Source organism: Parus major, chromosome 13, assembly GCF_001522545.3.
Source record: "Parus major isolate Abel chromosome 13, Parus_major1.1, whole genome shotgun sequence".
NCBI lineage: Eukaryota > Metazoa > Chordata > Aves > Passeriformes > Paridae > Parus > Parus major.
Genome location: NC_031782.1, coordinates 5,436,571 through 5,448,588, shown reverse-complemented (window position 1 = coordinate 5,448,588; position 12,018 = coordinate 5,436,571). Strand labels below are relative to the sequence as shown.

Sequence of the window (12,018 nt, the reverse complement as noted above, 5' to 3'; positions counted from 1 at the left end):
GAAGCGCGTCCGGGCGGCGGGGCCGGAGGCGGCGGAGCTGCGGGACGGGCCGGACCGGGCCGGGCACCCTCGTCCCGGTGAGAGCGGCGGTACCGCCAGGTTCACCAGGCAAGGTCGGGGTCGGGGGGCAGCGGCGGAAGGGAAGGCTGCGGGCCCATGTCCCGCCTCGCTGTTTTGGCGTGCAAATAGGGGCACTGAGGAGGGGTTTGGAGGGCAGCGAAGGTGGTGGAGGGCCTCGAGGGGAAGCCACATTAGGAGCGGCTGAGGTCGCTTGGTCTGGTCAGGCTGGAGAACGGGAGACAGGGCAGAGCTCATCGGGGCCTGCATCTCCTCCCGAGGGGCAGCGGAAGGACAGCTCCGAGCTCTGCTCTGTGTGACCCCGGCAGCACCCAGGGAACGGCTGGAGCTGTGGCAGGGGAAGTTTAGGGTGGATATCAAGGGAAGATCCTTCCCCCAGAGGGTGCTGGGCACTGCCCAGGCTCCCCAGGGAACGGTCCCGGCCCCGAGGCTGCCAGAGCTCCCGGAGCGTTTGGACAGCGCTCTCCAGCACGGGGTGGGATCTTTTGGGATCTTCCTGTGCAGGGCCAGGAGCCGGACTGGATGATCCTTGTGATTTTCTTCCAACTCAGCATATCCTGTTTGTTTGTGTTTCTGGCATGACGTCATGCCCCAGTGCCACCAGCCCGCGTGACGTCACCCGGTGCCCTGGGCTGCGGTGTCCTGTGTCCTGTGTCCCACTGCCACCACCGGCACAGCGCTCTTCCCCAAGTCAACAGGGGCTGTGAGGACAGGGTAATGTTGAGTGAAACTGTGCCAGATCGTTTTTGGCTGACAGGGCAAAAAAGCCTGTTCTGGTGTCGTGGCGAGTTAACCTGTGATGGTGTCAGGTAGCCAAGGGATGTGCACAGCAAAACAACAAATCCCATCAGGCAGCCTCCCCGGTGAGGCTGGCCCTGGGGTGTTGTGGATTTGCCCCTTAAGTTGGTTTTTGAGCCGTGGGTGCTGCCAGTCCCCCGCAGAGCTTTGGTGGGGAAGGTGAGCCCTCCCTGCAGCCTCTCCCATGCTGGGAGCACTCAGAATGGCTCTTGTCAAAACCATGCTGTCTATGTTCATAAACTTCCCAAGAGTTCCTGTCTGCAGGGCTCTGCCAAATGTGTCTCCCTGGTTTGACAGAGGGTCAGAGGGGGCTTGCAAATGGTATTTCTGCAAGACATCAGTAGGCTGTGCTCTGTCAGGTGTGTCTCGGTTTATTGCTTCACGTTACTCCAGGTATGAAGTGATGTTATAAGTAGTGAATGTAAAACCATATAACTTGCAACCTCTTGGGCCCCAATTTTGCAGTGCCATATAGATGTGTGTAATTTTAAGTACTATCAGTGCTTCCACTGACCTCATTGGGACTACTTAGAGTGCCCTAAGTTAGACACAAATACACTTCTGCAGGGTAGGAGCCAAGGATGACTCATACAAGCACATGCATCACAGATTTTTATCTTTCCACTGCTATTTATTGTTACAACTTATGGTTTAATAAAGGTTAAATGGGTTGAGCTCAGCTTCAGGTTCAGTTATAGAGTAGACAGTTTCTATTCTGGCACATTTCATCTTGATTGAGCTTAACACTTTGTTGAGGAATTGTGATGTTGGCGCTGATCACGCTTTATCCTTTTTGGGTCCTTTATCAGCTCCAGCAGCTGTTTTGCATAAGTGCAGTGGATGAAGAATATGGATTTTGCAAATCATTTTATTGTTCCCAGCACTCGGCAGTGAGAGATCATTGTCTGCTTAGCAATAATGGCTTTTCCAAAAGACAAACAATTTCTAATAAATCAGACCTCGAAGAATTTAATAGTAAAATTAAATGACCCATCACCAATGGTTTATGCATTATGCAGGCTCAGTGCAAGTATAGTGGAGAGCATATGCAATTACTGAAGATAATTATTCTTATGAGGGAAAATGTTGCTGAGCATTTCTTGTGTTAAATAAATGAGTGAGATTCCTAATGTCATTTAGGAGAAACGTCACAGACGCTTGGAAATCTTAACAATTCAAATTTAATAATCTAAAATGACAATAGCACAGGCAAAGTACAAGAGGCATGGGATTATTCTCTAATAAATCCAAAGTATCAGTTGGGAGGTTATTGTTTTAGAAGACTGGAAGCTGTGAGGTGCCTGTGATTCAAGGGTGAAGATGAGGGTTTGTGTTTGCTGCAGAACTGTCATCAGTTTGAACTGCATCAGGCACTGTGAAGTCAAGTCTGATGCATGCAAAAGTGCATTTTTAGCTGCAGGCAGCTGGGTCATAGGGTGATGTCTGCTGAAGGTCTGGGACCACAGCACCTCTCTTGCCACCACAAGCTGTGACAGACCTTTAAAGCAACTCAAATGTCAGTGGTCCACAAACCACTATCAGTCCACAGCCTATCTGTGTGGGGTCTGCAGAAGGTTGCCAAAACAAGCAGGCCAGTGTCAACAGCCTTTTGCAGCCTCTGAAACACTCTGAAAATACCAGGGGTCTAAAAATGGAAGATTAAAACCACTCCCTCCAACAGAATAATTGTTTATCAACAGCAGCCTTAGTATTTTTATTTTTCAGACCTATGCTGTTGCTGTGGGTGGGATGCTCTTCTTCAGAGGCAGCAGGACTCAGTAATGCTTTCCCTAAAGTGTAGCTGATGAGAAACAGGAATGAAAGAGGCCTTGGTAGTGGTTTTAACTGTTTAGCTGTAGGAAAGTAGCTTCTCCAGCACAATGGTATATTTGAGTTCTCTGCACTAGTCTCATCTTAAATGAAAGGACAAGAGGCGTGATGGAAAACAGAGTGGGACCAATGATTAAAAAAGAAAAAAAAAAGAAGTAGGCAGATGAAGAGATGAAGGGATTGCTGTTTACAGAAAAACAAGTGGGGAGCCTGTTTTCCAGTTTCTCCTGCAGGATTCAGTGGGTGAGTTGGTTAGTCAAGCTTGAAGGAGAGTTGGACACAGCTGTCTTCTTTGCCTTCTTTGTTAAACTGGTTTTGGCAATAGCTGCAACAGAAATGGAAATGGGTCAGATAACACATTTCTCATCAGATGTCAAGTCTGGAATCTGGTTTGACCTTCGACAAATTAACTTTCACTGAAAAAAATTCCCAGTCTGGATAGCATCAGCAGAATTCCCCTTTTGAATATGCTTAGCTTGTCTCTGATGAAAGACAATTACTAGAAATTACCTGGTTTTATGCATGTTACATTATTTTTTAGAAGTGCTTTAGATAGTTTTAGCTGGTAATTCTAGAAGGATAAAAAGTGTCTGCATTATTTATTAAGTAAATGGGTCCCTCTGTGTTGTGATATTTATGAAATTCCCTTCCACTAACATCTGTTATTTGTAGAAGAAAAGATGATAAATTTGAAGTCACACAGTCAATGGCATGAAGTGAGATATTTTTTAGGATAACATTTGAGCTTATGGCTTCTGTACTTTGTAAATGGTTTTTTAAGGCTCTGGAGCAGTCTAGATGGAATCATAACTTCAGGGAACGCATATTGGATTAGAAATTTTCTTGAATCAGGCTTCCAGGAAAATTGATTACAGATTGTCTCTTATCAGTGTCATCTCATTTTGTTACAGGTTGGTTTTATTCTGGCTTGTGTGCAAAGGACAGAAAATGAATGTATCCTAATGTCTTAAAATATCTTCTGTGCACATTAATTTGAGGACTATCTGTCCCTAGACAAAATAATTTTTCACATTGCTATGAAGTTTGGGTAGAGAAGACAATGAAGAATATATGACTGCTGAGATGGAGCTCATTGTAAAACAAACAAAAATAACAGGAAGCAGACTTAGAAAATGAAGCAGCAACAGGAGGTATTGCAAAGAAAGGAAATACGTGTAGACATCAGTGTCCTGATGTTCAGAAAGGGACTTCCTCTTCTGGCTGTAGATAACAACCAGGAGATTTTTACCAAATAATTAAATCATGAGATATAGTATTTAGATATCTCATACCAATTGTGCCCTTAAAATCAAGTAAGTAGATGTAAATACTAAAAATCAGATGTGTGTGTGTGTCCTTTGGTTTTTCTCTGGATGGTAAATGAAAGACTGGCTTTAGAAAACCAAGGCTTAAAAACACTTTGATATTGGTGGAGAGGAAGGCAGAAATTACATCCTCTTTCTCGCTTTTCTTCCTCTATTAAGAAAGCACTTTTTCTCTGGTAACAAATGCAGAATCCACTTTTAAAGATAATTGTGCATTTTGAGTAGTCTGAACAATTTGTTCTTTTTGTAAAACCTTTTTCCCCTTAATGATTATTGTTCCAGAGATTATTTATTTGGTTGAGAAGATGAACATCTCGTTGACTGGAGGTTGTACTAATGCCTTCTTACCCTCATTTTATTACTGTGTACTGAGCAGAGCTCTGATTTGGAACCTCTCAGCTGACAGTTTCTATTATGCTAATAGAAATCTGTTTACTGGAAATTAAATTTGAATACATGGTAACTTTGCTGTCATTAATAAACTTATTGTTTTGTTTTGGTTTTTTTTCAGTTTTTACTTCCAGTTTCCACTTCAAATATTGATGGTCTTGAAAGTGCATTTGGATCACAGACATTTTCCAGCACAGAACAAATCAAGAGCTCCTCTCCTATCTCAGAGCAATACAGACAGCTTAATGTCATATGACCTCATTTCTCCAAATTAAATGAAAGAAGAATTTTCACTAGCTTTCCATGAAGCTCAGCTATTGCCTGTTAATTTTGACTGTTAGTGCTGATCTTTCAGTTGGATTCACAGTGGAAAATGTAGCTTTTAACAGGACAGTTGCTTTCGGGTCTTTCAATGCATCACTTCATGCAGTGTCTCAAGCTTTAATAAGTTCTCCAGCACACCATGATATCATAGCCAAAGAGGGGACCAGTATTTTAATTGAATGTAAACTGAATATCAGCCAGTATGAACATATCCTTTGGTATAACTCCAGAGGACACCTGCTTGAACAGAAAGATGAAGGTGAGTTTTCCTGCTGTTTTCTATCCATCATTATTCCCATTTTAAACAGTATTGGAAAACCCCTGGGACTTTATTATAATTTTCTCTTCCTATCCTGCCATTTTTACAGTGGGGAAATAAGGAGAGAGCAAACAAAGTCCTTTTCCCTCTGAAGTGTTGCATGGGAATTGTACCTGGGTACTTCTGTTCCAGCCCATCCATCCTGCTTTGGTGCCCCACAGAATGATGTTGTTCAAGAGTCATCCCAGTATTCCATACAGAAGAAATGAGTCTTCGTCTTACCTGATACTACCTGATGCTTTTATTTATTATTGCCTTTGTTTAAATAATATTTTTCCAAAGGCATGAATTAAACACAATTCTCCACAACCTGAGACCTTTTGAGCTGGCCGTTGGTGCTTTAATTTTATTACAGGACATTTTAAAACGTAGTACATTCATTTTTTGGTTTGTGCACCAGTGAGACTATGGAAAGTAAAACAGTATGTAATGGCCAATGATGGAATTCATGCTTTTTAACCCTTTTGAACTGAAGGAGAATATATTTTCCTAGCCATTGGCTCTTACTCTGCTGTTTTTAATCTAAAAAATGTTTTAGAGATGCATGTGTTTTTCTCTGTTAGTATTAATGAAGGTCATCAAACTAATTGATCAGATCTTGTTGGAAGCCATCTTTCTGCCTTAAGTATTCAGTAACCTTTTTGTACTTATAATGCCATCTGGAGATTAGTTCAAAGCAGAGTAATTAGAAGAATAAGTTATGAAAACAGTTCAAAGCAGAGTAATTAGAAGAAGTGAGTTATGGAAACAGTTTTCCCCCTAAGTTATAAATGCACAGCAAATGCTGTATAAAGCTTCTTGTATTGATTTCTTTTTACTTGGGTTTTGCATGTCAGCACTGCATGCTCAGCAAAAACCGTCTCAAGAAAATTCTGTGTTCTTTTGCCAACAGAGCCATTTACAGACTGATCTTTTTCATAGGTCCCTTGACTTTTGACTCTGAACGTATGGAAAGTTAGATTTTATAGAGGATAGTCTTCTAACATAGGGTGAGAAGCCCTAGTTAAGAATTGGGACCCCTGTCAGAAAGAGCCAGCAGGCCAGAAACACACTGGAAAGTGCAGATGAGAGAAGGATGTAAGTGCAGCATAGCAAGCATGCAGAATAATTTACCATTAAGCAGTAGGATGGGTAAGTGGGTTATGGCTTTCTGTGTCACAAGCATGAAAAGGATATTTCAGTCCATGGTATACTGTTACTGTGCCACAAGTGGACTGCTTCCTGCCAAGCTTTGACTCCTGTCGATGTTTACCCTGGGATTTTTGTTTGGTGAGTTCTGTTTATTTCTTACCCCTCTGCAGGTGACCGGTGGAGGATTGCCGATAACTCCCTCAACATCACAAAGGTCAGCTTTGCTGACCGGGGCCGGTACACGTGTGCAGGCATTAATCATAACGAGACCTTGTACTACACAGTCACCCTGAGGGTTATCTTCACCTCAGGGGACATGAGCATCTACTACATGATTGTGTGCCTCGTTGCCTTTGCCATCACCCTGATTTTGAACATCACCCGCCTGTGCATGATGAGCAGCCACCTCCGCAAAACGGAGAAGGCCATCAACGAGTTCTTCCGCACGGAAGGGGCTGAGAAGCTGCAGAAGGCTTTCGAGATAGCCAAGCGTATCCCCATCATCACATCTGCCAAAACGCTCGAGCTGGCCAAAGTCACTCAGTTTAAGACCATGGAGTTTGCTCGCTACATCGAAGAGCTCGCCAGGAGCATTCCCCTCCCGCCTCTGATCCTGAACTGCAGGGCGTTCATGGAGGAGATCTTCGAGGCCGTGCGAGTGGACGATCCTGATGAGGTGGGTAAGGAGCACAAGCAGCCCCCCGGCTGCGGGGCCCAGGCCACGCTGTTCCCCAGCAGCGCCGAGATGAAGCGCAGCGATTCCCCGGCCGGGGACTCGGACGATGGCTCCCTGAGCGAGCAGGGCCAGGAGATCGCCGTGCAGGTGTCCATCCACCCCCAGTCCCAAGGGCAGAGCATCGACACTGTGTCTCACGGCAGCTGCCACTCCGTGCCTGCTGAGGAAGGCACCTGCTGAGCCCAGAGATGCACAGAGGGGCCCAGGAAGCTCGGGTGATCCAAGGGTACTGTGACAAAAACGTCTGCAAACAAGCTGCTTCAGTCCCACGTGCACAAGAGTTTTCCAAATTGCAAGGTGCCAGAGCTAGTTCTGAAGTGTGTATTTTCTGTCAGTGTTGATTTAACAATTCCAGTCTGCTAGAAAAGGCCGTTTGGAATATTGTGTGGGGGCTTTTCTTTCTAAAGCAGGCTGGCTATATTTAAAAGAGTTACAAAACAGGAATTCTTTGTCCTTGGCTCCTTAGTAGTTTTTGATACTTCAGATCTATGTGAGAAGTGACCAAGCTGAGCAGTACAACTTGCAATAAGAACTTTTCCTTTGTGAGCTCCTTCTTTCTTCACAAAGTTGAGCTGAAATTCCTTTGAGTCAGTGTTGTTGTCCTGATGAATTGAGTTCTGTGCTCTTTTTGAGTTGCCTCTTGGTGCGTGTAGCCCATCAGAACCATGGTGAGCTTGAACAAATCTGTTTTGTGTCACGTGCTTCTGTGTTGCTATCAAAATGTACTGTACTTAGGAAAAGAATAGTGTCAGGATCTGCTGCTGGATTAAATGAATTGTTGTAGTTTCAAAGCAGCTTAGAGAACAGCCAGGTCGTCTCAGTTTTCTGTGCATCTGCAGGAAACTTGTGTGCATTCTAAAAGCTTTTTGCTTAAACTTGGTGCTGATTGCCAAAGCGCCTTACCATGGTCCTGTCCCACAGAACGGAGCAGTGACAGCACTGCTGGCACTGCCTGGCTTTTCATTTCACTGATTTCACTCACTATAGAAAATCCAAAGTTTTATATTGTATTTGACGTTGTGGTGAGAAAAGGATGACAGTAATCACATTGTGGCAAAACTAGTAAATGAATTTATCATCTACAGACAGGTGTCTCAGGCACATCTTCCTGAACAGCATTATAACAAAGCAGGTGAAAAGTAGTTAAACTGAGTCGCTCTGCTCTGGCTGGTCCTGTCAGAAGGCAGTGGCAGAGAGAGTGGGGGCTGGCTGAGCTGTTTCCAGCCACTGTTTGCAGGAGGGGACTGACTCACTGATAGAGCCCAGCCTCGTGTGCTGCAGAGGTGGCAGAAGGGAGAGCTGCAGGTGCTGACATATGTAGACACACAAGTACTTCACCAAGGATCTCCCACCTGGCTTCCTCAGCTGTAGAAATCCAGCCTCCAGGAATCAGAGTGCAGACAAGAATCTACCTTCTTCTTCTACTCTTTGGTGCTGTTTTTTTTCTCCTTAACATTTGTAAGTTGTATCACTTAAATAGCATTTTATATCATGTTGAGATTTAGTAGATGTAAAGCTTGTAAGCACTCCACAAATTAATTTCTTACAACTACTGAAAGCATATTGCCATATAATTTTAACAACTTGGCAACAGGAGCGCCATTTAATTTCACACAACTCTTTTTTCTTTCCTTATTATTACAGAAATGTCAGTTGAACAAGTGATTCTGGAGGGCTGCTCAGGATTCTTAAGAGGATTTGACATTGCATTTACATGAGTAGAGGTGGAAAACAAGCAGGCACAGTGGTAATAGCAGGGTGGGGCTGACTGTGGTAATACATGCTCAGAACGAAGGGGCTGAACAAATTATAGTTACCATATCAGAGAGAGGGGAAATGACAGCATCTATTACCATTTTAAACTACCTTCTGGGGAAATTCCTGCAGTCAGCCACCAGTTAAATCACCCTAGTTGCCTTTGGCCTGTCGGGTAAGAGTGGTGTTAGTCAGGAAGGAAATTGCTAGCCTTTATTACGGTAACATTCCCACCAGCTTGGTGCCATTTCCAAGACTGTAGCAAACTTTGTCTGCTTCAGGGGAGTAAAGCCTCTGTACACACTTCGAGTAGCTGCCTCAACAGTGACTTCTTGTTTTGCTTCCATAGTTTGATGGCACTTTATGTCCAGGTGAGAAGTTTGTATAGTGTTGTGTAACCTGTATGGTTTCTTTTAAGTTTTTTGAGGTTATCAGTGTTAAAAGATACTCTGTGGATAAATACCTATTTCTCTTAGAAGAAGGAAGCTGCTGGCCTCACTTCTGTGCTACAATGGGTTCTGCAGGTTTGTTGCACATGTGAGAGGACAGATTTGGGAGTTTGCACCCTTTTGGATGTGCAGGTCCAAAGAGGTGAAGGCTACAAGAGGGAATGATCTGTTTTAATCTCCTTTGTGCCACAGGCCATCAGAATGTACCTACACCTGCCTTATTTCCATATAAACAGCTCTCCTTGCTTCTGTGGAACTGTTGCATGATATGCAACATGATATGGATGTGTTACCCCTAAATGCACACACAGAGAGAGGTGCCTCTACAAAATCTAAACTATTTAATTGCTTGATTATGATTGACAGATGTCACATCAGAAGTGGCAGCTTACAGGCAGCAGAATGACACTGGAGGTGTGTCAGATGGGTGTCAGGAGAGCAGTTTCGAGACTGATTTGATCTCTTTTTTGATTTTTATATTTTATTTATGTAGCTCCAAGTTCTTACTGAGCACAGTTACCTGGTGTCTTCATACATCCTATTACTGGTTGAGAGGAAAGAGTGACCATGCATAAAGGTCCTCAGAAATGCAGTTGCAGTGTCAATTGCTGGATAGCAAAGCTGAGAGTTTTCCTGAATTACTACAGTATTTTGTTCCTTAAAGGAATTTCATTCCTGGGAAGGACATTGTTCTGTAAGGATTTCAGTATATCAGGAGTACCTTCTGAATGTAGGAGATGATCCTACTCCCACTGAATTCAATTAGAGAGGATTTGGAGCTCTGTGCATTTTATAGGATTTTTATGCATCTGAAGGCAAGGACGATAGTGATGTTAAATGGTAAAAGTGATTTCCAGAGAATGAAATATGACACCAGTTTCCAAACAACTTCTGAACTATTCTTGTTACCCTGAAAGTAGATGAGTTCACTTAATGTCTTTGATGAATCCAATTGAACATTAACATTGAAAGTGTTTCTCTCTTAACTTTTTGTAGGATGAGAAGAATTTACAGTGGTTTCCTTGCTTTAAACTAAAGTCTCTGACAATCACAAGGCTATTCTATCTCTTCTTTGTGACTTATTTTAAAAATATGTAAAATCTACTCGTTATCCAAGAGTACCTAAAACTAACTTTGTAGTGATTATTTGTATTACCTGGATTGTAAAGTAACTGTTTAATGTAACCATGTAGGATTTCATACTTTCATAAAATGAATTGGTAGATTTGCAAAATAAATTGAAAAGAAAAACCTTGTTCTGCTGGAATTTTCTGTTTTCCAAGTGAGGAGTGCCTGTCTCTCCAAGGTTATGTAGCAGCTGTATTGAGCTCAGCAGAATGTTGTTCTTCAGCCTGACAGAGGTTACTGGGATATTCAGTCATCTGAAGGACCATTCCTGCTATGGCATCTTTGGATCTGTCTTGTTTTTGTTTGGTTTTTTTTTTTGTCTCAAAGTCTTAACAGCATCTAATAATTGTTCCCAGCTGCATATACAAACAGGTACAGACCTGAAATACCAAAGACCTTGTTTACTTCTTTGTTTCACATTGTGTGTGTGACCTTCAGCCATAAATCTGTTTTATTTGTTCCTACCTTTTTCACATGATACTACTATTCTGTATTGTAAGCACTTTTCTTTTTGTAATCCCTCACCCCAAACACCAAAATTCCACCTTGCTGAGAAGGCTGTAGTGCCTTCCATGGGGGTGTGCAAGCGTGAATGAGAGCAGGATTCACCCACACTGCTTTTAAAGAAGAGTCTCTGGATGCCAGTTTCTGCACAAGGCAGATAATGGCATTACAGCTGAATATTTGGGGATTTTCCCCTGAGAACCAGCTGCCTAAAGGAAGAATTATTGGACCCATACTCCTCATGCCAGGTCAGTACTCAGTCAGCATCTGTTTTCTATCTCCTTGTTACAAGAGATGCATTAATGATAACAGTTCAGTTTTTTAAAGCTCCTGTAACCTGATCCCTCATGATCCTATCCACAGTGAACAAATTCATCTGCATCCATTTCCAGCACTTTTCCATCTGGTAACAACAGATCATTGAAAAGGGAGCTGCATTAAGGATGATTGTACTTTCATTTTAGGTTCACACCTTAAAAAGTACATTTTTTTCTTAATGTTATAGCACTTCTGTGAGTGAAGTCTCCAGCTGGAGACACAGCAGAGACACCACGGTGTCATTCAACTCAGGCAAGTTACAGCTTTATCGACTTCCCTTCAGCCAGGTCATTTCACACCAGCTGAGTCTCTTTCCTCTCCTCTTTTTTTTAATTGGACAGCAGCTCATTCAGATGTCTCCAAATAACTGCCAGCTTTTTTGCATGTGGAAGTGAGAATTACACCATCATTCAAAAAAGAAAAAAATTGTTCTGGTAAATGCTGAAATATCAAAAAAAGCTCTAAAAGCTGGGAAGTTGTTCTTTATCCCTGGTAAAACAGTACCTATTCTTCGGTCATGCCTGGCTGCCAATGAGCGCAATAATACCGAGCAATTAGGTCTTTCATTTGCGTTAGGCTAATTAATTGTTTGCACAGTGCCCTGAATATGGAATCATTTTCCTTTTGGAAAGAATAAAAGGATTAGAATGGCTTTATCCCTAGTTGCTCTGAATGTCTTTTATTTATTTAATGGGAGAAAAATCCTCTGTTGCCCCAAATGCAAACCACACTCTCGAGCGTTATGGCTGCACGGGGACGTTGCCATCAGTGGGGATGTGAATGCATCCACATATGTCCATCCATCTGCAGCCACGCTCCATATGGGATCTGGGGGTCCTGCTGCATGGCAATGAGCGTGCAGAGGCTGGAACCACATCGTGTGTGCTGCAGGGTTTGGATGTCAGAGCTGTCAGGGGCTGGAGAGGGATGAGC

General features: G+C 43.0%; 1 protein-coding gene across 4 annotated transcripts; it reads left to right on the top strand.

The window, feature by feature from the left end:
- Position 1: 1 nt before the first annotated feature.
- Positions 2-11,741, top strand: MFAP3 (microfibril associated protein 3). 4 transcript variants are annotated; one of them, XM_015641934.2, is made up of 3 exons: positions 2-77; positions 4,543-5,004; positions 6,366-11,741. In XM_015641934.2, exons 2-3 carry the CDS (start codon positions 4,725-4,727, stop codon positions 7,109-7,111), a joined length of 1,026 nt encoding a protein of 341 aa, XP_015497420.1. In that variant the 5' UTR covers positions 2-77; positions 4,543-4,724; the 3' UTR covers positions 7,112-11,741. The 4 variants fall into 4 exon arrangements, with proteins under 4 accessions (XP_015497420.1, XP_015497418.1, XP_015497419.1 ...); XM_015641932.3 differs by having other exon boundaries at positions 2-113; XM_015641933.3 differs by lacking the exon at positions 2-77 and adding an exon at positions 134-792.
- Positions 11,742-12,018: the final 277 nt, after the last annotated feature.

What these genes read in the sequence shown, in the direction of transcription:
- MFAP3 (XM_015641934.2), top strand. Translation starts at nt 4,725, where the DNA reads ATGAAGCTCAGCTATTGCCTGTTAATTTTGACTGTTAGTGCTGATCTT. An exon ending in GCTTGAACAGAAAGATGAAG is followed by an intron (nt 5,005 to 6,365) that starts GTGAGTTTTCCT and finishes ACCCCTCTGCAG; the next exon opens with GTGACCGGTGGAGGATTGCC.